At 40.2% G+C, this 24230-nt stretch overlaps 1 protein-coding gene across 3 annotated transcripts in view; it reads left to right on the top strand.

Annotated features, from left to right (window-relative positions):
- Nucleotides 1-24230, top strand: part of SMS (spermine synthase) — a 48976-nt gene that overhangs the window by 11523 nt on the left and 13223 nt on the right. For all 3 annotated transcript variants that reach the window (XM_037377207.1, XM_037377206.1, XM_037377208.1), the window contains exons 2-9: nucleotides 6733-6853; nucleotides 15988-16081; nucleotides 16787-16851; nucleotides 19137-19312; nucleotides 21147-21301; nucleotides 22211-22300; nucleotides 23328-23442; nucleotides 23987-24066. In XM_037377207.1, coding sequence (XP_037233104.1) covers nucleotides 6733-6853; nucleotides 15988-16081; nucleotides 16787-16851; nucleotides 19137-19312; nucleotides 21147-21301; nucleotides 22211-22300; nucleotides 23328-23442; nucleotides 23987-24066 — 896 coding nt within the window. The remainder of the gene's footprint in view (nucleotides 1-6732; nucleotides 6854-15987; nucleotides 16082-16786; nucleotides 16852-19136; nucleotides 19313-21146; nucleotides 21302-22210; nucleotides 22301-23327; nucleotides 23443-23986; nucleotides 24067-24230) is intronic.

Below are 24230 nucleotides of genomic sequence, written 5' to 3'. Positions count from 1 at the left end.
ATGGCCCTATACACAAGTATAGGTTAGGGACAGCTTTGCCTTCCACTTAAGGATCATCTTGCCCAACTCAGCCCTACTGAGGCATATCTGGAGTGCTAGGCCCAGTGGTGGCTCTCCAGTACAAGAGTGTTGGTCCTACTGGAGTGGGCCCAGTGTAGGGCCATAAACACTATTAAAGGAGTGGAGCATCTGTCATACAAAGAGGGTAGATTAGCTGGAGCTAATCATCCTGGAGTAGAGGAGGCTCAGGAGGATTCTAACAATGCAGATTTATTTAGGTTGGAGAAGACCCTTAAGATAGAGTCCAACTGTTAACCTAACCACTACCAAGTCGGTCACTAAACCATGTCAAATTATATATAAAAATATGTAGGATATCTGATGGGGGGGGCGGGAAACTGAGAAGATCAAGCTGGACTTTTGCTCCGTTGTGCCCTGTGTGACAGGACAAGAGACAAGACAGTGGGCAGAAATTGAAATACATGGTACTTGATCTGAACATAAGGAAACACTTTTCATTGTGGGGGTGGTTGAACATGGGAACAAGTTACCTGCAGAGGCAGTAGAATCTGTCTGTGGAGACAGTGAAAACCTGACTGCTTGTGGCCCTGAGTCACCTGCTGTCATTGATCCCGCTCTGAGCAGGGTGTTGGATGATGTCTCCTGTTCTGTGGTAGCTACATGACTTGCCAGAGGGGATGTACATAGAATTGACTTTCAAGTAGAAAAGTCAGACTTCAGGTGAACTACAGGCGTGCTCAGGGGCATGGTCACACCATTGGCTTAAGCACTCTTTCACCCTTCCCTCTCTCCTTTTAATATCAACATTAGCTCTTTAAATCCATGTTGGCAGTTTATTTTGAATGCTTCCCACCACCCTGTCACATCTTGTGTGCAAGTGTGAATGAAGAGGCAGGAACAAGAGAGGGTGGGAGCACTCTGGTGACAGAGCAATTTTAGCTTGGTGTTGGTCAACACTAAAACATCTGGAGTTCGGTTCCTTGTTGGTTGGATGCTTTGGGGAAAGGGTGGCTGGTAGCTGTGGAACATGTGTGGGAAGGGGTGGGTTAAATTTAAGTTCTGCAGAATATCGGAAGAGAGGAGGTTATTGTAAGAGGAATGTAGAGTATTTACCTGGGTATAAGGAGAAAAAGTATTATGTTCTCAGAAATGCTGCAAATAGTGCATTAAAAACTTCTTGTGTCTGGCAGAGAGATTTGCTATCATATTGGGTGTATTTTGTGTGTATTTTTTGAGGCACCCTGCACTGATACAAAGTGGTGGCAGTGCAGGGTAAGAATGAGGGTTGAATTCTCATTTTGGTAACTGGTATCTTCAAGACTGAGAGCTCATTCTGATTCATGGTGGTTTTACCCATAATTTCTAAAAGGACACTTGAATGCACTTGGTGATATGTATTGACTGGTGATTACATGGATATGCTGATAACTTCATGCACTTGCTGTTGTGGCATAGCATGGCTTGATTTAGCCGTATTCAATATGTAGCTGGAACTCCTCACAGTAAGAGTGTAGGGGGGATGTTCTGTGGAAACTTCAGGAAAAAGCAGCGTTCTACTCTTGATCTCCTGTAATACAGGATAATGAAATGGAGTGAGTGCGCAGGGAGACTTAGTTTTCTCATGGATGGGTGAATAGTCTGGCTATTTCAACCTGCTGCCCCCTTTTTTTTAAGCCTCCTCATGCTGTGCATGATTCATTGATTTCTGTGCATAAGTCAACGTGACAAAGTTGACTGGTGGATGTTGATTGAAAGGAATAATTTTAGTATCTATTTCTACTTCCTGCTGTTTTCTGCTTTCACATAGCTGGCAAGGACAAAACAAAGGATTCTTCTGTGCCGGGGTTCTGACAGGAGACTTCCAAACTTAATATGTGGGAGTTGCATGTTGCTAAAGCTAGTTGGTTTTCATCTGTATCCGTTAATGTCAGGCAAAAGCTAGCTGCTTTGACCTGGGAATAGTGAAAGTGGGGGCTTTGGGTTGTGCTTGGAGGGGATCCTCTCATTCTTGTGAGGCATGGATTTATTTTGTAGTTTTTGAAGGAAAAGGACCTGTTTTAGGCATCTGCTGTCATTCTGAAGTCTCTTGAGTCTGTGATATTTCTGTGGAAGCTTCCCTGGATAGTTTCTTTGAAACACTAGTGTGCTCTGTGCACTCGTTTTCCACGCAGGCAGATGCTTTTAACCAGGATAAAAGGAGTGCAATTCTTCCGAACTTTTCAAGTTGTAAGAAAAAGGTTGCTGTGCAGGAGTTGATGACTAAACAACAACCAGTTATCTGCAAGTTACTTGTATTACTGTATACTTTCATGTATGGGGGAGAGGGGGAGCTAGTAGTCAGGGACTGTCTGCTTTCCATAAACTGTGGTAACTTTTGTCCCTCTTTTTTTTTTTTTTTTTCCCAATTATTTCTCCACTTGGTTTTTTGTTGCCTAAAGGAAATCTAGGCATTGAAATACAAGCACTGGAGCTTGAAGTTTCTCCTTGGCACTGGATTTTAAAATTTATGAACATTTTGCTCCCTAACACTTCTGCAGCACACTCCTAATTCTGGAGACTTACCATGACTAAGATTGAGATACAATATTGGCATTGGAAAAATGTTTCAGATTAGTCTATGAGCAAGAACTCCTTTATAACACTTATAAGCCTGGTTACTGTATTTCCAATAAGTGTTGGTGGAGGGAGACACTGTGAGTGGCCTGACTTGGCTCTGGTGGGCTCTGTGCCAGAGCTGTCAGGTGTGCTGCTGCAGCAGGTTGAAGGCCCAGCCTCCTGCTGTTCTCTTAAACTGCCCCGGGACCTCACCTGCCTAAAAGTGAATCTTTTGCCAGGTGTGTTCCTTTTTGTCCCTTGTACCTGACACTCTTCCACCTTGTCTCTGCATATTTCCATTTCATGTAAGGCTTTTGAAGAATTGTAGGTGACAGGAAGAGTGCCTGTGTGAGAATTTCATATTTGCACTGCACAGTGACTTAATATATTGAAATAATTAATTTAAACTCTGAACTGAAACAATATTCCAGTTGGGTTGCTGTTTACAGTTAGCATTTTCTGCTTTTTAGCTCCTAATATACACTAACTCTTTAATGTGTTCTTAGTAAAGCAGTTCCCTTTTTTCTTCACTTGTCTCTGCTGAAAGTCCAGCTACCAAGGGAAAAATACATGCCTCCAAGTCTTAGTATAAGTGCTTTGATGTGTCCTGTTGGTTCCGTTACATTCTGGCTTGCTAGAGGAAACAATTCAAAGTCATGGGGTGAATATTTTCAAATAAGAGCTAATCTGTTCCCATAGCTTACTAAGATTTTGTCAAGCCTCTGGTATGAGGAGGTCTTAAACCAGAATATTTTTAGAGATGGTCTGGCTCAATAGCAAATTACTGAGCTCAGTGTTGGAGTATCTGGGTGAAGCTAGCCAGCGTGCATGAGACCAGACTGGATGTGCGCAGTAACACTGGACTTTGAGCTGCACTCATGTTCACAGATCACTGTCAAATAACGGCTGCTTTACTGTGGAAGTTTCAGAAGAACATCTGCAACTGCTGCATGTAATCTTTTCAAATATGCTGGGATGCCAAAACTGTCTGGCTTAGCAGGGTATTAACTCTCTTGAAAACCATGTATATCAAATCTTATACACAGTGGTTTTGTTTCAGTTCCCTGGAGTTGAAACTCTGGACTTCTTTATTCCTTCTGGCAAACAATTACTAAATATTTCAAATAGTATTCCATGCTTGATAACCAGAGTTTGTTTCCTTTTGTTCCTGAATAGCAAAAAATTGACTACCTGAATTAATGTGTTGATCTAGATTCAAAGGTGTTCCTACTGTTCTAATCCTCATTGTCCTTTTTGTTTTTCAATGCTTGCTACAGCATATCTGAGCTTGGAGTGAGGTGGTGGCTAGTGGTTTTGGGTGAGAGCTCCTGAGATTGCTGAAACTTCCTGATGCCTTCAAGCAACCACTGATGCCTCAAACATTTTAATAAGGAGACTCCAACTTTGGAGAAATAAGTAGCCCTCCAAGGCAAATCTTGTGTGGTATAACCAAAAGGAGACCTGATAAAAGAGGATGTTGTTGGTTTAATTTCCTAAACTTAATCGCATAGTAGGAAGAGCTCAAATGAAGCTTGTGCCTGGCTGCTTAGCAAAGAAGTCTGCTGCTGAATGAAGAGCAGCTTGTGAGGGATTAGTATGTTCATGGAGCAGAAAAATATCTGTGATTTGTGCTGCAGTCTTTGCCCAGACACACCTAGCAGGAATCTTTGAAGCTGTTAAAGGCAGATAGACTAAATGTGGTATGAGCACTTAAGCTCTTCCAGGTTCTGTTCTCTGTCTTCCTACTTCAGTACCTTGTAGGAGCTGCAGAAGAAGTGGTCTGGGGGTTAATTGCATACTGGTTCAGTTCTGGTTTCATGGCAGCTTGCTGGCCTGGAAGGGTATGCTATGCATTATTATTTTGTTTGATGTGATGGTGACATGAGAAATATGTTAAGGGAAGGACGTGAGCATGGGTTTTGTAAAAGATGAGGGAGAAGGTAAAGGAGTGGGGCAAGGAAGCAAATGTCAAGCAAGAAGAGGGGACCACATGTCTGAAGTGGCAAGAATTCTTTGTGAATATACTGGCCTTGAAGCATCTGCTCTGATCCTCACCAAAAGAGTGGTGATGTGTTTACACTTGCAGAAGCTGCAAGTTTAAAGTGAATGGTGCAAAGTTCCCTTCCCAGTACAAAGCTGCAGGGACTGGAACCAGTTTAAGAACTGTGGCTGTAATTATGGCCCCATTTCTTTTATACTTTTGATGTCCCAAAAACATGTTGGCTTGATTGGCGGCCGCTTACCGCTGTAACCATGGTTACTGGGCAGATAAACTCTGTACTCCAATCCTTAATTACTGCCTGTGCTGTGGTGGTACCTGACTGATGCTGGATAGGAAGTGTAAAAAATCACTGGTACAAGTGATGTAGAATTCGACAGGAGGGTAGAGAAGGAAACAAGCTTCACAGTGGTAGCGGACTGTGTGTGGGGTCCTTAATGATTAAGGGTAAAAATCATCAATGGTGCTATTTTTGGTTGTATTTCACCCTAACTTGCAACATGGAGAGTTAATGAGGAAGGTGTAGATGTAAAGCAAATAATTCTCAAACATGCATTCAAAATCAGATAGTAAGAGCAGTAAGAAGTGCAGGTCCTTTCCACTTTTATTAAATACCCTTGACAAGTTATTGGGGAATTGGCTTGCTCTTCACTTTGTGTTGAAGAAAATTAAATGTTTTATCTGTTATTTCAGTCTGGTTAAAACATGCGGGGATAATTGAGTCCAGGCTTTACAGATGGGCAAACACAGGTTTCAAGAAATCGCTTTTTTAGCTTCGTCTACTGTGGAGTTGTGTAGAGGTGATAGATGAGCTGAACTTTGTGTTTAGTATAGGCTTTCTTGTCCGTCTGTTTGAAGCCTGATACAAATCGGCAACGTTCTAGAAACAATTGCTGATAACATGTGCAAGCAACACTTGCTGGTTCAAAGGTACATGCATTTGGTTGTAGGGAGTAAAACAAAATAGTTACGTTGGGAATGACTCTTTAAAAGTTGGCATGGGGGAACAGTGTGTCAGGGCTGAAGCATGTGGTTATAAACTGTGCTCCATAATATGGCTATGCCAGGTGATTTCTTTGATAGACTAAGTCCCGGTTTTATTTTTGACACTATTGACATATTGCATGACTAATAGTGGCTTAGTTTTGTTTGTGAAGCAAAAATTATGATACTTGCCTCAATGGGACAGGCTGTAGATTAATATTTTGTTAACTCTCCCACTGGCACTTAACAGGAGAGGCTGGCATACCAGTTTGTTCCTGTTCTGCTAGGTTCAGCTTTACTGGCATACTCCACTGACTTGCCTTGGTCAATTCCAAAATCATCTGATAAAACTTAAAACTTCTTTATGAGACACTTGTTTGAATGGAGGATCTAGCTGTAGTGAAGTTAGTCTTGTGGATTTAAGTAATGTGTACAGCAAACTCAAAGGTTCTGAAATTGGCACATTTTGACTGAAGAAATACCTTCATGGAGAAATCATCAGCTTACTTTTGAAGATAATTACCAGAGAACTTTTTAGTTACTTCAAAGTGATTTTTTTATGTGCTTTTCAGAGAGAGGTCTTTTCCATTATATCATGAAGATTTCAGTTGGGGGCCTGATCTGTCCTGGATGTTAGAAAAAGGATGTTTCTGTGGGGCAGAGTGGATAGGATAGTTTATCCTGTCTAGTTTTAATGCCTTTGAAGAAATGTTGAGCTGTAGGACAGAGAAACTACCAATTTTCTTGTCAGTACTGTGGTTTCTTTCTGGGATTGTTGTTTATGTGTTGTTATTTTTTAAAATGCTTAATTACATAAGGACTTGACTGGATTGTAATACAGTAGGTGACCAATAATAGTAGCCATAATAAAAGTGCTCTTACAACATGTGCTGTAGATAAACACTTTTGCTTAGGGGTAAAAACTGATTTAAAAGAAAATTGCTTGGATTCCCATTCACTGAAGAATACCTCTGGGGATTGAGAAGGGGGAGAGAATGTACATGAAAACTACTGTTCAGATGGAACTTGGAGAACATACTTGACTGCTAGCAAAAACTGTTCAACCTCTTAAAAAAAAAAAGACAAAACTCAAGAGGAAAATCCTTACTGTTTTTTTTCTCTCAATTTTGCAGCTGATTGCAATGCTGTTCTTAAAGCTCTACAGCCCATTTTTCAGGAGCAGGGAATGACAGAAACAGTTTATAACTGGGAAGACCATGGTTATTTAGCAACCTACATCAAAAAAAATGGCAGGTGAGTGGATTTTCTTTTTCTTCCTATAGATTGTCCCCTTTGTCCTTTCGTACAGATACTTATTTCTCCCTGTATTGATCTCCTTCTGGGGTATCAGCAGGGCAGACTTTTTTTTTTTTTTTACCAGCCTTGCTATGACCTGACTACAATAAAGCAGAATACTGTTGGTAACCTTGTCTGTCATCTTGCAGTTTGAATATCAGAACAGTTGAACAGGTCAGTCTGGTCAGTAACATTTTATGATGTCTTGATCACAGGGCCAGGCCTTCCAGATGCAGGACAGCTCAAGTCAGTTAAATGTATTTATAATCCTGACAACTGAGTATGTCTAAATACATCAGAGTCTAACATTAGCATGTGAATAACAAACTTTCTGCTTCTGTCTTGCATGCACTTCTAAGCACTTTATTATATGGTTCAAATTCTCAAGCAGCTATTGAAGTAACTAACAGCATGAGAAGGGTGGTTGGTGTCATCTGTGATACTCACATAAGCAAATCTGCTGGGATAAACTGGTAAGGAAACCACATTCACTTTATTTCCTGAAGCTGCTTTACAATGTCAGGGTTAGTCAATTATGGTATACATTTATCTGGCCTGTTTATTGGTAACTACCATAATTATGCTGCACTTCACTTACTTCCAGTTAATCAATTACTTGTTCTTGATGTCCATTGTGGCAATTGCTGCTTTTGTTCTTTTTTAAACCTTAGTTTAGTGTTCTTCCGGATTGGAGTTAAGCTTTAATTTTCTGGCCATCTTCTCCTGGGTGTCCTCTTAAATAGTTCATTTTGCCACACTCCTAACGTGTGAGAATTGCCTGAGGATGTTAAAATTCTTTTTGTAATGAAAGATATAACAGGTATCTCTAGAGGGGAAAATCAGATCCTAGGTGAATGTGTTGCCTACTGGAATTTGTCTGTTTATTGTGTGTGAACATACTTGTATGTACAGCTCTACATAGTTTTTATATGAATGGTAGTGTAGACCAGCTACACTGGTAAACTTGTGGCCTGACTTAGGACTAGACTCATGTCAGCTTGCTACTCTATGTTTATATCTTTCCTAGTCATGTTCTGTGAATTTCTTGTTCTGTTTCAGTTAGCTTTTCAAATGTGGTGCTGGCTTTTTCTGATCAAAATTATATGTCTTTATATTTTTGCCCAGAAAAGCCTGTTTTTTGTATAGTCTTTCTTACTGTGTTTAGTTATGTGTTATTTTATATTCTTCCTGAATAACTTGATCAAGATTCCAGTTCATGGAATCGTAGAATGGTTTGGGTTGGAAGGGACCTTGAAGATCATTAGTTCCAGCCCTGCTGCCATGGGCAGAGACACCTTCCACTAGATCAGGTAGCTCAAAGCCCCATCCAACCTGCCCTGGAACACTTGCTGGGATGGGGCATCCACAGCTTCACTGGAACACATTGCCCAGAGTCTCAACACCCCTGCAGGGAAAAATCTACCCTCTTTGTTTGAAGTCAGTCCTCCTTGTCCTATCACTATAAGGCCTTGCAAAAAGTCCCTCTTCCGGCTTCTTGTAGGCCCCCTTTAGGCACTGGAAGGCTGCTAGAAGAGAAGAGAAGGCTCCAGGGAGACCTAGGCTGAATATCCAGTTCTGGATAACTCTTTGTTTCTGAGGACAGTGAAAAGATAGCGAAGTTGATAACTTGCTACTCTTCGGTCCTGATGCTGTCCTTCCTCTGTATTGGTTTAAGCTTATTTAGTATCCTTGATACTACCTGTTTAGGAGAACACGAACTCTGAACAATTAAAAGGTTCATCTTTTGTTCATCTAAAAGTAAAAAGGACTTAGATTTAAAGGTTGATTTTCTTTGATTACGTAGCCTCATTTTGCTTTCCTGTATTTCTTCAAGTTTGAAAGTGTCATGATGTGACTTCTCTAACTTTCCTCTCTGCAGTCTCGTTGGATCATTCCTCCCAAGACAGCCCCTTCTAAAGGAGCAGTTTCCAGAGTTAAATTACCTGTCTTTTGACATGTTCCAGGATCTTGCAATAGAAGACTGCTTTCTAGTGTAACTTTGCCAGGAGATAACTGGTGTCTAGAAGCATCTCTGAGTAAGGTCCTCAAACTTCTAGAATTTAGAAGTATCTAACCTGATTTTTCAGTTGACAGCACAGTAAGACAATACTTGTTGCTACAAATTCCACTGTTTCAAGTGCTAGAGTATAATACTAATGAATGTTTGGAAGGGGAAAATGTAAGCATTGACCTCTCTGTGTAGGAGAGGTGGGAAGGAATTCATGGGTAAGACAAACCTTTTCACTGCTGACAGAAGAAAATTGGTCTGGTTGCCAGTTTCCATGGTTTCTCTTGGTATATTCATTGCCATCTGAACTCCAGTGCAGACTGTATTTATCTTCCCTGGAAATTACTCACTTGTAGCTAAACAACTTACTGTTTGCAGCAGTGTCAGTTGAAGTACTTTTCTGTGCTTTGCCAGCCCCATTGAACTCTTAAATTGGGGAACAGTACCATGTGTGGGAGAGCTTTGAGTTCTGGGACTCGACAGTTTTGTTTACTTGAGTTTTCAAATTTCTTAAACTGCATGTACTGTGAGGTAGCATTAAACAGCATATTTCTGTGAACTGAAACTACATCAGCTGACTAACTGAAACAAATAAGGGTGTGACCACTTAAACCAATAGACGGACAGTTATACCCCTGTAAATCAAACGAGCATTTAATGAGTGGTAAGAATGAACTGGTCATACAGAGGATTTGGTACTAACTAAATAATTTTTATTTTAATACTGGCAATTTTATGTCTGCGTTTTATTGTAGAGGCCTAAAATATAACATTTTTAGGCAATAAAAAAAAAGCCAAGTATCTGACACAATTAGGAAGAAATTAGCCAGGGCATGCAGACTTTACCTCTTCCTTCCCTGCAAAACAGTATACTTCTGGAAGTGGAGTAGCTTGTAGTAAAAAGCAAAAAAAAAAAGAAGATATTGGGTAGGTACATCACAAGTAGTTTCCTATAAGGATGGCTGGGTGCTACTGGGCACAAGTTCCCCAGGATGAAAGATGCATGAGTTGGTGCTGTATGTGAGTAGGGGTTTTACGAGTATGCCCATACAAACACATTTTTTTTTAACCAGCGAAAGGTGACTGAGCCATTGCAATGTAAAGAGGCACAGCTGATGAACAGCTGGGTGGTAACCCTAGGTAAAAAAAAAAGTTTTATACGATATGGTATGTTGCTAAACAGTGTTGACACTCCAAAGTCTGCAGAGATGACCCCTGTAGCCTGCAGGGTGTCCGGTGCTACAGATTGTTGATTTGTGGGCACTGCTGTTGATGAAACTCTTTCACAAAGATACTGTGTGAACAGCCTGGTGGAGGACTGCGGTGGTTAAACGAATTGGAGCTGATCTGGGGATTAAGCCATGCTTTCCTGTTGTCATTACCAAAGCAACAGATCCCCATTCTCCTTTGTCTAAAGCTAAGCAAGCAGAAGTCACGTGGCAACTCTACCTGGTCCATTTACTTCGTGATTTACTATTACAAAAGGACCTAACTGAGGGAAGCTGAGATGAAAGCATTTACTAATGGTGTTGTCAACACAAGGCTGTAGACCTGGGCAGGAAATGGCTCACTCGGCCACTTGCAGCCCTGTCTGTAGTGGGGGTAGGCGTGTGGATACACTCCTCTGCTTTGCCAGCCCCCTGGCCCAAATGCTGGTTGAGGAACTGTAGCACATGGAGAGGAGCGATCATCTCTTGAGTTTCAGGGCTCTGGCAGTCTTGTTTTCCTGAGCTGTGTATTTTCAGATCACTTCAGAATGTTTTCAGGGTCACCATTAGCAGCATGCTTTTACTGAAGTGTTAGTCTAGCTTAGACTGGACAGTTAAATGTTAGGAATGTGGTCTTTCTCATATACATTAAATGAGATAGTTTGTAGAGAGTCATAGGGCCCAGTATATCTTAACAGATTAAAAATTAAATAAATTATGGATAAGGATAAAATTATTGAAGTTACTCAACAATTTTCAGAGATTATCTTCTCAACTAATACTGTATTTTAATGGCATCACTGCTTGTGAGGAAGTACTTTAACATTACATACTGTGTACAGCTACCAGGGTTGTTCTTGCCCTTTGTGCATCTGTGTTCCTTCTCTTGACCCACAAAACCTCAAATTTCTACAGTGAGACTGTATTTTAGGAAAGCTTTGACCTCTCGGGTACACACAGTCATTTTTAGCTTCTGTTGGAGTTCTTGTTTGGAGAAGTGTAATCCTGCTGGTGTGTGGCTTCACTGTTCGTAACAGTGTAAGGCTTATGCAGTTTGAAGTTAATTTATATGTTGCTGAGATGATGGTGAATGTTGAACCCACTCATCTCTTCCTTCATGGTGTTACTTTTTTCTGTGTTAGTCTTTTGCTAACCATTCTATATACTAGTCAACATATTGTAAAGGAGCAGGGTGAACATTCCTTAACTGTTTCAGGCTGAAATGTTTTAACTTATTCATGGAGTTACCCCAAGTGTGAAAGTAAGTGAAGAGAGATGGGAAGCAGTTGCTAGGAATAAACAACAGTTTAGAACTGTGGTAACTTTTATAGGTTTAATTTTCTTTTTGTAAAAAAGAACAGGAATAATGGTGTAGTGAAAAAGGTGGTTGCTTAATTCCTTAAGGTCCCTTAAGTACTCTAAGATGAACAGAATTTTAAAAATATGCTTTATGGAAACAATGTCGTGACAGTCTTTATTTTGGGATTTCTGCTATAAGCAGGTTTTCATTTCCTCCCTCATTGAATAGTTTGACAGATGCTTTTATTGGCAAGCTGTTTCAAATACACAAACTATTCTGTAGTGATTCAAAGTTAGTCTGTCACCAGATAAAAGCTTTAATGGGTGAAGCGGGGTTTGTAGGTACCTGTCTGTATCCAGTTTTATTCTCTGGGTGTGGTGCAGAGAAATCCTTTTTCAAATATCTATATGGCTTTATAATGTATTGTACTCCTCAGTACAAGCAACTAAGATAGGATACACATTTTTGGCTCAGAATGTGTTGGATCTCCCTGCTTCTGGTCCTTGAGAAAGGTTTTGAATGAGTATCCTCTTGTTTAAAAGACTTAATTTTTGATTTGTGCTATTGGGATTTATTTGTCAACATCTGATGTTCCCTGTTCTTCAGGCAGCAAGATGCAGCACTCAGCAGAATAGTTTCTGTAGTTGAGACCTCTTGCATACAAGCACAAAAAGCTTGAGTACTCATCTACAGGATGTTACTGCACCTGCATACCGGTTAAAAGCAGGGCCATGTTTGTGGGGGCTGCTTCTCACATGCATGTTCTATTGTGTGTGGAGAAGATGCTTCCTCACTGAGCTTTGCTTCTCCTTTTATGAAAGTGCATGTAAGCACGCACCAAAGCTGTGGCAGGTGTTTTATTTTGAAAAATGGGAATTAAGGTTTTCAGTAAGACAAGATGCAGGAGGGGAGGCTTGTGAAGAAAACTTCATTTTTCACAGATTCCTCCTCATTTGGTTTGTAAGGTAATCATTGTTATATTTTCATAGGTAGAAAATGGAAACTATTATCGTGGTTCTTAAAAACCCACCTCCGAATATTAAGAGCTGCTGCTGCTGCAAACCTGTATTCACATGCATTCTACCAAGCAGACAAATGTAAAGAAACAACAGCCAGCATAGCCTTTGTTCTTTGCTGATTGAGACTGTGTCTTTTGTGAGTTCCACCTTGGGCCTGCTGCTACTGCCTTAATGCTGCTAGACTGGTTGCTTTTCTGAATGTACACTTGTACTGTTCACTGTATGTTTAAATCTTTACTGGCATTTTAGCTTATTTTGGGTGTTCATTTCCTACCAGGTGACTTCTAACAAAGTTATAACCAACCTGGATCTATATTGGCTTCTTAAAAAACCTTGAATGACATTCAAAATTCTTGACCACAAATTGAAACCTGAGTATCAACCAGACACTATAACTTTTTTTTGTCCCACCGCACTGCTCCGGCCAGGTGCCTGCCTTTCATCTCTCTCTCTCCCCGCTGCCCCAGGTGTCAGGACCCTGCTATTCTAGTAGAGTTCATTTGATTAAATGAGTGATGGTTCTGCAGTGTTACTGTCTCAGTATTATAATACTATCATATCACTTCCAAGTTTAAAGGTGTGTGGTTGTGCTTTTCAGAGCAACCCTCCTCTCTGCTTCTTGCCTCCCACCCAAAAAAAGACCTCAGAGCAAAGGAAGTATTTCATACTTCACAGGGGAAGTGAAGACAATGTCAGCTGTCAAATCTTATGACAGCTATGTGATTCTTGCAGGAAAAGAATTTGAAAGAGAAGTCATGGGACAGTCTGCCTGTTTGAATCAGTAGCAACTCCTAGAATATGGGAATAAACAAAGTTTTTGTAACAGTGTATATATTTCTGGTACTGCTGGATTATGGAGAACTTAACACGGCTGTCTCGTGAACTGCAAATACTCATTTTGGTCTGGAGTGGGTCTATGGACTTCATGAGAAATGTCCCTTTTCACTGTGAATGGTTGTGTCCAAAACCTGCTGGAGCGACCAGTGCTTCCATCTAGTGAGTTCTGCTGTTTTGTCTTTCTCATTAAAAAAAAAAAAACTAAACCACCACCTGTCTCCTGGAGTCTTGCGATAAAACTAAGTTCTTACGCTTATGCCTGACTCTACACACACACCCCTTTTGTTAGGTACATTATAAAATAAACCTATGCTGACATGAAAATCATACAAACAGAATCCTGGGAGTGTTTTCTCTAGAGCTGTCCTTTGCAGTAGCCATTGCCTCTGTACCGAGTACCAGGAGACTGTAGGAGAAGCATTTAACTAATTTGAGTCCCTTTGGTTCAAGGGGTTGTAAGTTTTTAAACACTTCTCTCTGAAGCCCTGTAGAGACTTGGGGGTGGGAAGGAGGAGTGTGTGTCCTGCACTCCTTTTTATTAAGTCTCACTTGTGTCTCCGTACTGATGAGAACATCAGCTTAAGCTTTAAGGTGTTGTGGTCACTGTGCAAAGTGTGAAGTGGCTCACCTATCAAAAGTACTGAACAGTGCCAATCACCAGTGAGTGGGACAGCATTCTAACCCATGGGGGTAGACACTACATGCCAAAGGTCTGAACAGTTTCTTCAGCTTTGGTCTTGGTGGGAGTAGAGTGAGCTTCTTGGTACTTACTAAACACAAGTAAAAAGCTGCTTTGGAAATGTCTTGAATACTGAAAAGACTTAATCTTTTAAGTAGATCGTAAACCCAGTCTCTTAAGTGGTAGCAAGGAAAATAAACGAAGCCAAAACTACCCCCGCTACTGAAGAGAAAAGCATCTGTGTACTCCTTTACTATTTTCTGTTCATTGCCTCATCAGGGTAAAATAGTGTATTTTATCTGCTGCAGGAGTAACTTCCTGCTGTGTGGGGAATACCTGCTGTAAGCGGGTTCTGTGATTTCACTTACTGGCCATCAGAGTACAGAGGCTTTCTGGTCCCTGACACTTGCCAGGAGGACACCTAGTGGGCAACGGCTGGGGTGGAGGGAGGGTCACTGAAAGATTTTTGACAATCTGTAGGTATTTGGGAGCCAGAAACGCAGTGGGTGTGTGCGTGCCTGTTGTATAGAAACGTCCTGCCTTCTGGAGGCAAGACCTGCGTGTAAAGGCTTCAAGGAAAGCCTGAGACTTCCCAGGCTCATCTTTAAGAGAAGTGGGTGACACTCTGGTTTCTCTCAGCTATAAACACATCACAGCAATAAATAACTACCATCCAAAGCCACAAGAGTGTTTTTATTCTTGAATCACTTTGGTCAGTTTCATTTGATCATTTCACAGTTACCAAAAAAAAAATATATTACACTTTTCAGATGACACAGAATAGTCAGGACATTCTCTCTGACTGCAGGTAGAGGTTTTTCTGGCCAAGGCTCCTACCACTATAGGGGAGGTGATGTTTGTATTGAGGCTGACAGTTTAGGAAAGGAGCTGTGGAAGGGACAAAAAGTGCTGGGAATGGTGGGGAGATGACAGTTCACCTGAAGTTTTTATCTCGGGAAGAGTTGGTTTCTATTTTGCCTTTGAGGCTGAGTGTGGTGGTAAGAGCAGACAAGCAAAGAAAGGAGCATTCAGAGAACTGCATGTACAACTTCACCTGCGGTTTGACTGTGGTGTATTAATGAACTTCTATCCTTAAATACCTTTCTTTCTTTGTTTGGCTGTTCCTGTTACTATCTCCTCCTCTGCTCTCTTTTTTTCAGTGTTTGCTTCCCCTCCGTTCTTCAGGTAATTGCCTTGTAGCCTTTCTGTGTCTTTTTGTCTTCTCACCTCCTCAGTATGGAAAGGATATTGCCTCTGCTGCTCTGGTTTTATTTTCTTAGGTCCTTCTCCATAGTCATCATCTCTTGTGGTGTTTGTTGCAAGTTCTTGAAGGTCATCTATTTGTCCACTGAACACCTAAGTGGTGAAGCGTTGCTTTTTGGTCTGTAAATGCTCCTGTAATAAATATGATGTGCAGTAGGAGTTTGTCTATCTTGCATCTGTATTGATTAATGAGAGTTTGCTGTTGTGATTTCTTTTGTCGGTCAAAGCTGTGGTTTGCTCCAGGACACTTGCTGTGTCTGACCAAATATTTTTTATTCATCTTTGAGTGTGAATGCTGTCTCTCTTAATAGTTGCTCTAAAGTTAATAAGGCCCAACAAAACCAGCAAACCCAAACAAACAAAAAAAAAACCCCAAGAAGTGAGAAGGAAGATACAGGGGAAGTGTCCAGTGGTTTTCTTAGGGCTCAGTTTCAATTGAAAAACAAACCCAACACAACCCATCTGCTCAAGCAGGCCTTCTTTAAAGAGCTGAGACTAGTAGGCAGGGTATTTTTCCCCTTGTACCATAGTTCTGGCTTAAACACCATGTTTCACTGCGTTGCTGCATGCTGATTTTTAGTTAGGTGGTGACTGGCGTGCTCTGGCAACTTTGCTTGCTGCTTAGTGACTTGCAGAGGAAGACAAGCTGGCACTGCCAACAGTTATAGACAGCTGGGAAAGGAAACGTGAATTTAACAGAACTAATTTCAGACTTCCTTTCCTCACTCACTCTGGTTTTTGTTAATAAAAATGTTATCACTGTCTCTGTGTTTTGTAGTTTTGCCAATTTGAGAATTCACCCTCATGGGTTGGTGTTGGTGGATCTGCAGAGCTACAATGATCATATGGATGGAAGAGAGGAAGTTGATCAGGTATGAGTGATGCTTATCGAACTGCATGGAGAGACCCTTTTGTTCAGGTCTATCAAACTATATCTTGTTAAAAGATTTTTAAAAATCAAGTTAGTTCAAACTTCGAATGCTCACAGATGAGTAGTACCACTTATTGTAGTTCCATATGCATGAGTGCACATGCACACTTACGCACATACTGGGCCTCATTCTTTGCTGTAAAATTTCTGAAGACATAGCAGCCTTGGTACCCAGGGCAGCGGGGGAGAAGTAATGCTCAACCTGCAACCTGGTGTATTGGTGTATGAATCTTCTTTCTCTAATCTGAGAGGTGGGAAGCCTCTAGACTCAAAACATCTTCCCCATGGAGAAAAATAACTTCTTCCCCAATATGAAGGCTCCAGAAACTGGATATTGCAGGTGAATAGGCCACTGCTTTGGTGGGAACGAAGCCTTATGGGGTCTCATGTTCCTGGAAGGCCTTGCGATGTTGTCCTGGAGGATAGCTGAACGCAGCGATGATAGCCATTATACTGCATGTGTTCTTGCTAGTAACAAGGCTGAGGAGAACATCTAGTTTATTCTTAGGCTTCTACTGTTACATTTCGAAGCCTTTCAGTGCTGGTGCTGCTTTTTTATTGCCTTCCAAGTAGCATAATTTAACAGATATTTTACATTAAATGATCACCTATAAATTCCACTTTTCTTGTTTGCTCTTTTTTTCAGCTTCTAAACAAAGTAGAAGAAAGAATGAAAGAATTTTTTCATGGTAATATAAAAAGGGTGAAACGGTAAGTTTGTACGTACACATGCCATGTGTGGCTTGTCCTGCAGGTTGTTAAAGATAAGCAAATTACGCTTTGCTGTGCTGCAGTGAGTAGCCTGGAATACAGATTTATGCATGTGTGGTTTTTTATTCTCACCAGTATTTTAAAATGGTTTTATTGCAGATTTTAAGATAGTGTGAGGTTTGTCATTTTGTTAAGCTTCATCTTCACTGCTGTTACCTTGGGCAAGGATTATTTCTTTAATTTGCTACAATGCTTGCACAAGATGGTGGGAAAAAATGCAACCCAGGAAGCAAGAGCAGACTGCTCTGGAAGAGCTGGGAGGTCCAGGCTGGGAGGGGGATAGGCTAGGGCATGAACCATAGCCTCTGGGCCACATCACACACCTTGTGGACAAGGCAAGCAGGGCTGGTGATGGTGACCATGGTCAGCCACAGCCCTGTGACTGCGAGGCTGGGTGGTAGTACTGAAGGAGGGAGGCTTTGCAAGGCTTCTGTCATTTTGGTTGACTTAAATACAAGTTTATATATTGTATTAAACTGGTAGGGATGCTAGCTGTGGTTTGTTGCCTGCCGCTGAAACAGCATTCGTGCTGAGTTCCCCAGGGATCTGGAAGGATGTGGCTTACGCTGGTGTTTCCCTGGCAGCTGTCTGGCAGTGACTGGCATCTCAAAGCCAGGGAGCACTTGTTGCAGGCATGCGCTTGCTGGAAGGTGCAGCAAGTGCTTTAAAGAATATAGTCAGAAGTGGAAATGGTTTTAAAAAAATAAAAAGCAGTGTAAAATCAACAAGATTCAGTAAAGCCAAGGAACAAACTACAGAATGGGAAAACAGCTAAGTTCTATAGCAGAATGTAATCTGAAGGCTGTACGTGATCACAAAGTGGCAGTGATTTGAGATGCAACGTTAATTGTTTTGTGTGTTTAACAGTTGTGTGTAAAACAGAATTATCTTGCTTTACTTCATCCTGGTAAAGCATTACTTGGTAGACAGTGTGCAAATGTAGATAATATTTGTGTATGTGGGGGCAGAAGCTCTCTTTGGGTGTATTTTAATACTGAAATATGATATTGAGAGTTTGGAATCTCTATCATAGGAACTTATTCAGAATGGGTCAGGAAAAAAGACTGCCTGAAGTGATCTAGATTAATTTTGTTATCTTAGTATAGGGAGATGAACCTTCTAGAACAGTGGGTCTGGCGTGGATCTTGTTGAACGCCTCAACTATTTATTTGTGTTTAAATTTGCTTTGCATGCAAATTTGATTCTGATGTTGGCTTCACACGCGCAGCTCCACTGGAATTAATACAGCTGGAGAATTTGTTCCTGCCTCTTTGTTTCTTGCCCTGGTGAATAGGTGCTCCTGCTCTCGCTCTCTGCTGCCATCTTGCGGCTTGCTGAGGTTAGAGTGTTCCTGAAATACTCGCTGAGAATCACTAGCAGCAGCTTGTCTGCTCTGCCACACTCTCCTCTGGGGGGAAAATAAAGCCTCCTTAACTCTCTGAAGCGTGTGGTAAATCTGATAAACGCCGTGCCTGCACATTTTGCTTAAAATGGAATGTAATAATTTTGATCATTCGCTGCCAATTCAAATATAGTTTGTCTTACAGGTGAAATACTGATTTGAACCAAGATACTTCTATATTAAATTAAAAACAATAACCAAACAACAAAACCAAAACAATCTATGCAGATGCTTGAACCGCTTTTTAAAAAGTGATGCAAACTGTTAGGTGGTATCAAGGATTGTGCTTAAACACTGCGGGGTGACCTGGCTCCGTTTGAAACACTAATAGTTCACCTTTTGTGTTTGTGTATGTATTGAAAATATTTCTCAGTACAACTTCAGAAAGGTGAGTTCCACTGATCCCAAATAAATATGTCATTCTTAGCTGAGCTGAAGGTAGGAAGAGGTTTCATCATGGTTTTCTGTCTGCATTCTGCTTTTGTATTGTACCCATTTCTAGTTGTGAACAGATCCTTCTGTAGAGGCTGGTAAGTTACGTAAATCCCCTCCCTTAGGGTATAGATTCATTCAGGCACATGCTGTAGAATAACCATGCATAAAGAATAACAATTTATTTCATCTGTGTCTTAGCAAGTCATGTATATTTAACATATGGCTGATTGGTTTCTTATATCTGAGTGTTAAACCTTGTGGGTTTCTTTAATAATATTTACAAGCGGGATCTGTTATGGTGAATCCACAGGATGTTCAGAAGGAACTTTTTTAAAAAAGAAAAATTCTCAATTGTTGTGTAACTTTTTTTCTTATGACTTCTTTCTAGATTGCCAGCCATTTTGAGAGGAGGTGTCATTGATAGATACTGGCCCACAGCTGATGGGCGCCTGGTGGAGTATGACATAGATGAAGTTGTTTATGATGAAGATTCACCTTTTCAGAATATTAAAATTCTGCATTCAAAACAGTTTGGGAATATTCTTATCCTTAGCGGTGATGTTAGTAAGTATCATCTTATTTGGGGATCTTTTGTGTGAAACTGTTGGAAGTGTTTTCTATCTTGCTGTGGTGCAGTTTTAATAGATTACTAAGGGTCATGGTTCTGATGCTGGAAGCTGCATATATGGATGTACACATATACCTGTTCCTGTATATAAAGTATTTTAACCAGAAAGGCGGAGCAATATAAAATCTGGAGTACAAAAGAAGACTTCTTTTTTCCAAAGTTGTCATCTTTGTTGTGGAAAGTGACACAGGAGAATAGAAGTGTTCTCTAGCAGAACTTACTCTGCTCCTTTCTTTCATATGAGCTTTTACCTGATTTTTGCAAGTCCAACCTCTTGAGGGCTTCACTTTGACAGTAAATGAGCTATTTTGTATTCAAAATGCAATGGAATTCTGAGGAAACACAAGTAGGTGCTGGCATGTGTGTAGATAATTGTGCTGCTCCTTTGATTCTCTAAGGGAATTACTTGCTTGGTGAGTTACAGGACAGCTGTATCTTAAACCATTTACGTGCTTTGTTTGTGAACATCTTTTGACAGTTGTCTTAAAATCATCAATTTAACTCACAAGTTAAAAGAATGACCCAACCTTTATGGGAGGGTCTTACATGTGGTACTCTGTGCTGCTGATCTGTGTATTTTTGGAAGTGAACTTGGGAGAAGGTAGGCTACTGTTCTTTTAAGCTGGATCAGAATGCTGTTTGCTAGAAAATCTAGGCATCAAGGGGTATGCTCTACAAAATCTCTCAGTACTTAGGTTGAAAAGTACTGACTGAGGTAAGTGAGGGATGTTGCTGTCTAGAGATAGAATACCTAATTTTGGTCTAATGGCAGAGTAATTAAGAAATTTGACTGTAGCTTTTTGAGATCACCAGAAATACCTTTAACCATTCTGTTAGCTTCCTGCAACTGTCAGGAGGACTTCTGTGCAGATGGCTGCTGAAAAGTGTTGTTATTGAATTCATTAGCAAGGTTTTTTCTAATTCAGTTAAATTGTATTTGAAATCACCAATTTAGGTACTCCATACTTCTAGCCAGAAATCTTCATCAGTTTCATATGGAGATGAGGTTATATTTGAATGTTGTCACAATGTGCCTCATAGAAAGGGAAGTATGCTGTTACGTATTTTACCTTCCATCGTGTTTTAAAATACTACTTTGTAAGTGCACAACAGCAGAATGACAGAAGCGAAGTGCTGATGGCCAGGCAGGATGATAGGATATGCCATGATGTGCTGCTTCACAGAGCTCTGCCCTTGCGGATCAGATCTCTTATTACAGCTTAGGAATGTTACTGCCTGCCTTGAGGCTAATGGTGAACGGGTCAGCAGAGGGCATGATGCTTCAGGGCCCTTCAGCAGGGAGGTGTTAGCAGTCATACTTAGTTCGGTGTGGGAATCCACTGGGGTGCACCTGGGTTGCTCTTTTTAGTTGGGGTCCAGAGTGTGCTGTCAAAAACCTACTGCTTTGTCTTTTGCAGCATTAGTCTGAGGTAAAAACCCACTGAAGTATTAAGCGTGAATGTCAAATCATAAGTACTGACAGTTGTGCTCTACAACTTTGCTTCTCTTGAAATGCAGTACTTCCCAATGCTGAGGTTGCTGTTGCTGAGTTTGCATTGAGAACTAGAGAAATACTGTGTGGGATTCTGAGGAGGATCTCATTAGCTTTGGTAAATCACCAGCCTCCTGTTACCTGGACTGTCTCTGAGAGCTAGGTTGTTTCTGTAGATGCTTTTGCTTTGTATGTATTATATTATCTTTGGATTAATACCAACTGATGAGAAAAATTAAACATGTAATGTTTCTAGTCCGACTCTTTCTTCCATTCAGATCTGGCAGAGAGTGACCTGGCATATACTCAAGCCATAATGGGCAGCGGAAAGGAAGACTACACTGGGAAAGAAGTACTAATCCTAGGAGGTGGTGATGGAGGTATACTATATGAGATAGTCAAACTGAAGCCAAAGATGGTTACTATGGTAGAGATATCCTTTGAAAAATGATTGATCGTTCGTTTCAGCGCTCTTCAGCCTGTATTTCTGCTGTTTTCTTAGAATTGCGCACAATTAACTCAGGTTCTGATTTGCATGAAGACACGGGGTCTAAAATGAATTTTTTTCTTGTCAGACCCAGTGACTACATACTTGTGCATCATTATACAGCACCTGCTTTCAGGTTCCTAATCCATACTGTAACTCTTGAGTAGCAGTTTACATAGAACTAGAAAGGAAAGCTTCTGTAGTCAGACTGATGCCTTCTCTGAAAACAGAAGACAAGTCTGTCAAGTCAGTGATTTCAGTCAAGTTCTGTCTCCTTTGGGGTCTTCTGTTTTTCTAAAGAAAGCTATAAAAAAAAACCTTAGAAGGAAAAAATTGTAATCAATAGGAATGTCAGGACTTGGTGAATTGTGTTGGTGGCACAATGACCAACTTTTGTGCTGTCTTAAATACTGATAAAAATGAAGTTTTCAACTTTCTGTAGTTCAAATAGTTTGTGATGTAAACGCCTGTTAGCCATATGAAATGGTGATCATCTTGGGTTTTGGGATCCCCTTGCTAGGAACTAAAAAGTTTAAAGATGTAGGCTGAAGTCTTAACCTTGTTTAGCTTTATGAGGTTTTTGCATATACCACTGTATTACTCACATTCCAAGCTTCCACAGGAACGGTAACCTAAAGGTACCGGAAATACCGATTTGGGGAGGGGGGAAGCACTTCCTAAACCTCTGACTGAATCTAGAGGCAAATGCATAAGGTTGGCTATTGTAATATGTGCACCAAAATACACGTCTTACTGTGTTCCTTTGTGAATGTTACCTTTTTGAAAATCTTTCTGAAAAAATAGAAACTGTTATCTGTATTTATGGGCTGTAGAACACCTTAACCAGCTTCAAACATTGACCAAATGGTGATCGACGGGTGTAAAAAATACATGCGTAAAACATGCGGAGATGTCTTAGACAATCTGAAAGGAGAGTGCTATCAGGTAACTTTTTGTTTTTCTTTCATTAGAAGTAATATTTTGAATACATTTACACCTAGCCTGGAAGACTATAGCAAAGTTTTGGGGAAAAGCTTTCTGATTTTTCTTAATTTTGGGAAGGATTTTTTCCTTTGGCACTTGTAGTTTTTAACAGCTGGCAGTGGGGGTATGTATTGGAAGTATATATTAGTGTCAAAATATTTGAATTTTCCATCTTCAAACTCTTTTAAAAATAATCATGTATCGCTTTTAAGGAATGTGAACTAGTAGAATCTTTATTGCCATAGCTTACAAGTAAAAGAGGAAGGAGCAGTAAGGATGCAGTGTTAAATATTTCTTGAATGCATGAAAAGGTAGAAGAAATTTGTAGTTAAGTTAGTTGTCCTGTACTGTTGAGAATATCTGAATTTTTAATACACTTTTTAAAATATTCTTTAATTTGCAGGCAAAATCTCTTGCCTCTCACTGCTAATAGATTAAAAATCTAAAAAAAAAAATAATTCATGTATCCCTGTAGTTAAGATCTTTATAAGCTGCATCTGACAAGAGTTTAAAAACTAGCTCAGGTATAATCTGACACCTTCACTAGACACTTTTCTTTCTGTTTTCATTTCAACCTCTTTAGCTCACACTTCTAAACTAGTATCGGAGATCTTAAAAACATGCAAAAATGAAGAGAACTCACATGCTACTTCGCACAAGTCAGTGGCCCTTCATACAAATACCTTGTTTTACTCTTATGTTGGGGGATGGTTAACTGTTGTTCCCATTTGGTAGGTAGAACAGTCGTCACACAACAATCAGTGATAGAGCTAGGAAATCCACTCCTGTAGTGTCTGTCACTGCCATAATTCCTACAACTGTTCCTCCTTTTTATATGATGCAAAAAATTGAAAATGGAGCCCAAAATTAAACACACATTTAATTTTGTGGTTTTCCCCTCTTAATTTCTGTGAATCTACATTTGTTCCTTCTACCTGGACAGTTCTGGGGTATTCTGAGGACTAGCTACAGTGTTTTGTTTTTATAGGTTCTAATTGAAGACTGTATTCCCGTACTGAAGAGGTATGCCAAAGAAGGAAGGATGTTTGATTATGTAATTAACGATCTGACAGCTGTTCCAATCTCCACATCTCCAGAAGAAGGTTAATCTTCTAATTTATTTTCCTAAATTTCAAGGATTCTCCATGTTTCTGTCCCTTTGGTGTGTAATAGTTGGCAGTTTGCAGCAAAAATACTTTGATTATTGCCTTTTAAATAGTAAATCTGAGAGGCAAAGAATGATAGTAACACATCTGTTCTTGAATTTTTCTTCAGTGTTAGAAAAAAAATTGGCAAGCACCTAGGACTTTTTAAACTGTCCCCTTATTCCAGAATAATATGAACTCAAGTAATTCTTGAGAAAGTATGTGGGGAGTTCACACTCCAGTAAATTTTACCCCACTCTACATTTTCTTGGAACAGTCTGGAAAATTAATTGTGAAGGAAAACAGAGATACTTCCACCATCAATGCCATTGTGTATGAACTGTGTGGGCATTTTACTTGTTTTTATCTTGTTTTTTGCTTGTTTTTTGAAGGTATAGGATTGCTATACTTTTTAAACAGTAGATATGTTGCAAGTCTTGGAAATGTAATACTGCACAAGTCAGTAATGTGCCGTTCTGTTTAAATCATGCTCTATATGCAGATTCCACATGGGAATTTCTGCGGTTGATTCTTGACCTCTCAATGAAAGTCCTGAAACAAGATGGAAAGTACTTCACACAGGTATGATACCTGGATGTAAAAAAAAGTATTGCTGTATATGTATTGTAATCTGCATTTTTCAGGTTAAAGGAAGGGAGCAAAACCGAACCAACTAACTAAAAATCTACTAGCAAGCTAGTTTTTTCCTTTTAATGACTCAGTAGGGATTTTTGCACGAAATGTGG

The sequence above is a fragment of the Falco rusticolus genome, chromosome 2, assembly GCF_015220075.1.
Source record: "Falco rusticolus isolate bFalRus1 chromosome 2, bFalRus1.pri, whole genome shotgun sequence".
Lineage (NCBI taxonomy): Eukaryota > Metazoa > Chordata > Aves > Falconiformes > Falconidae > Falco > Falco rusticolus.
Note: the sequence above shows the minus strand (reverse complement) of the source record. Positions and strands in the feature narration are given on the sequence as shown.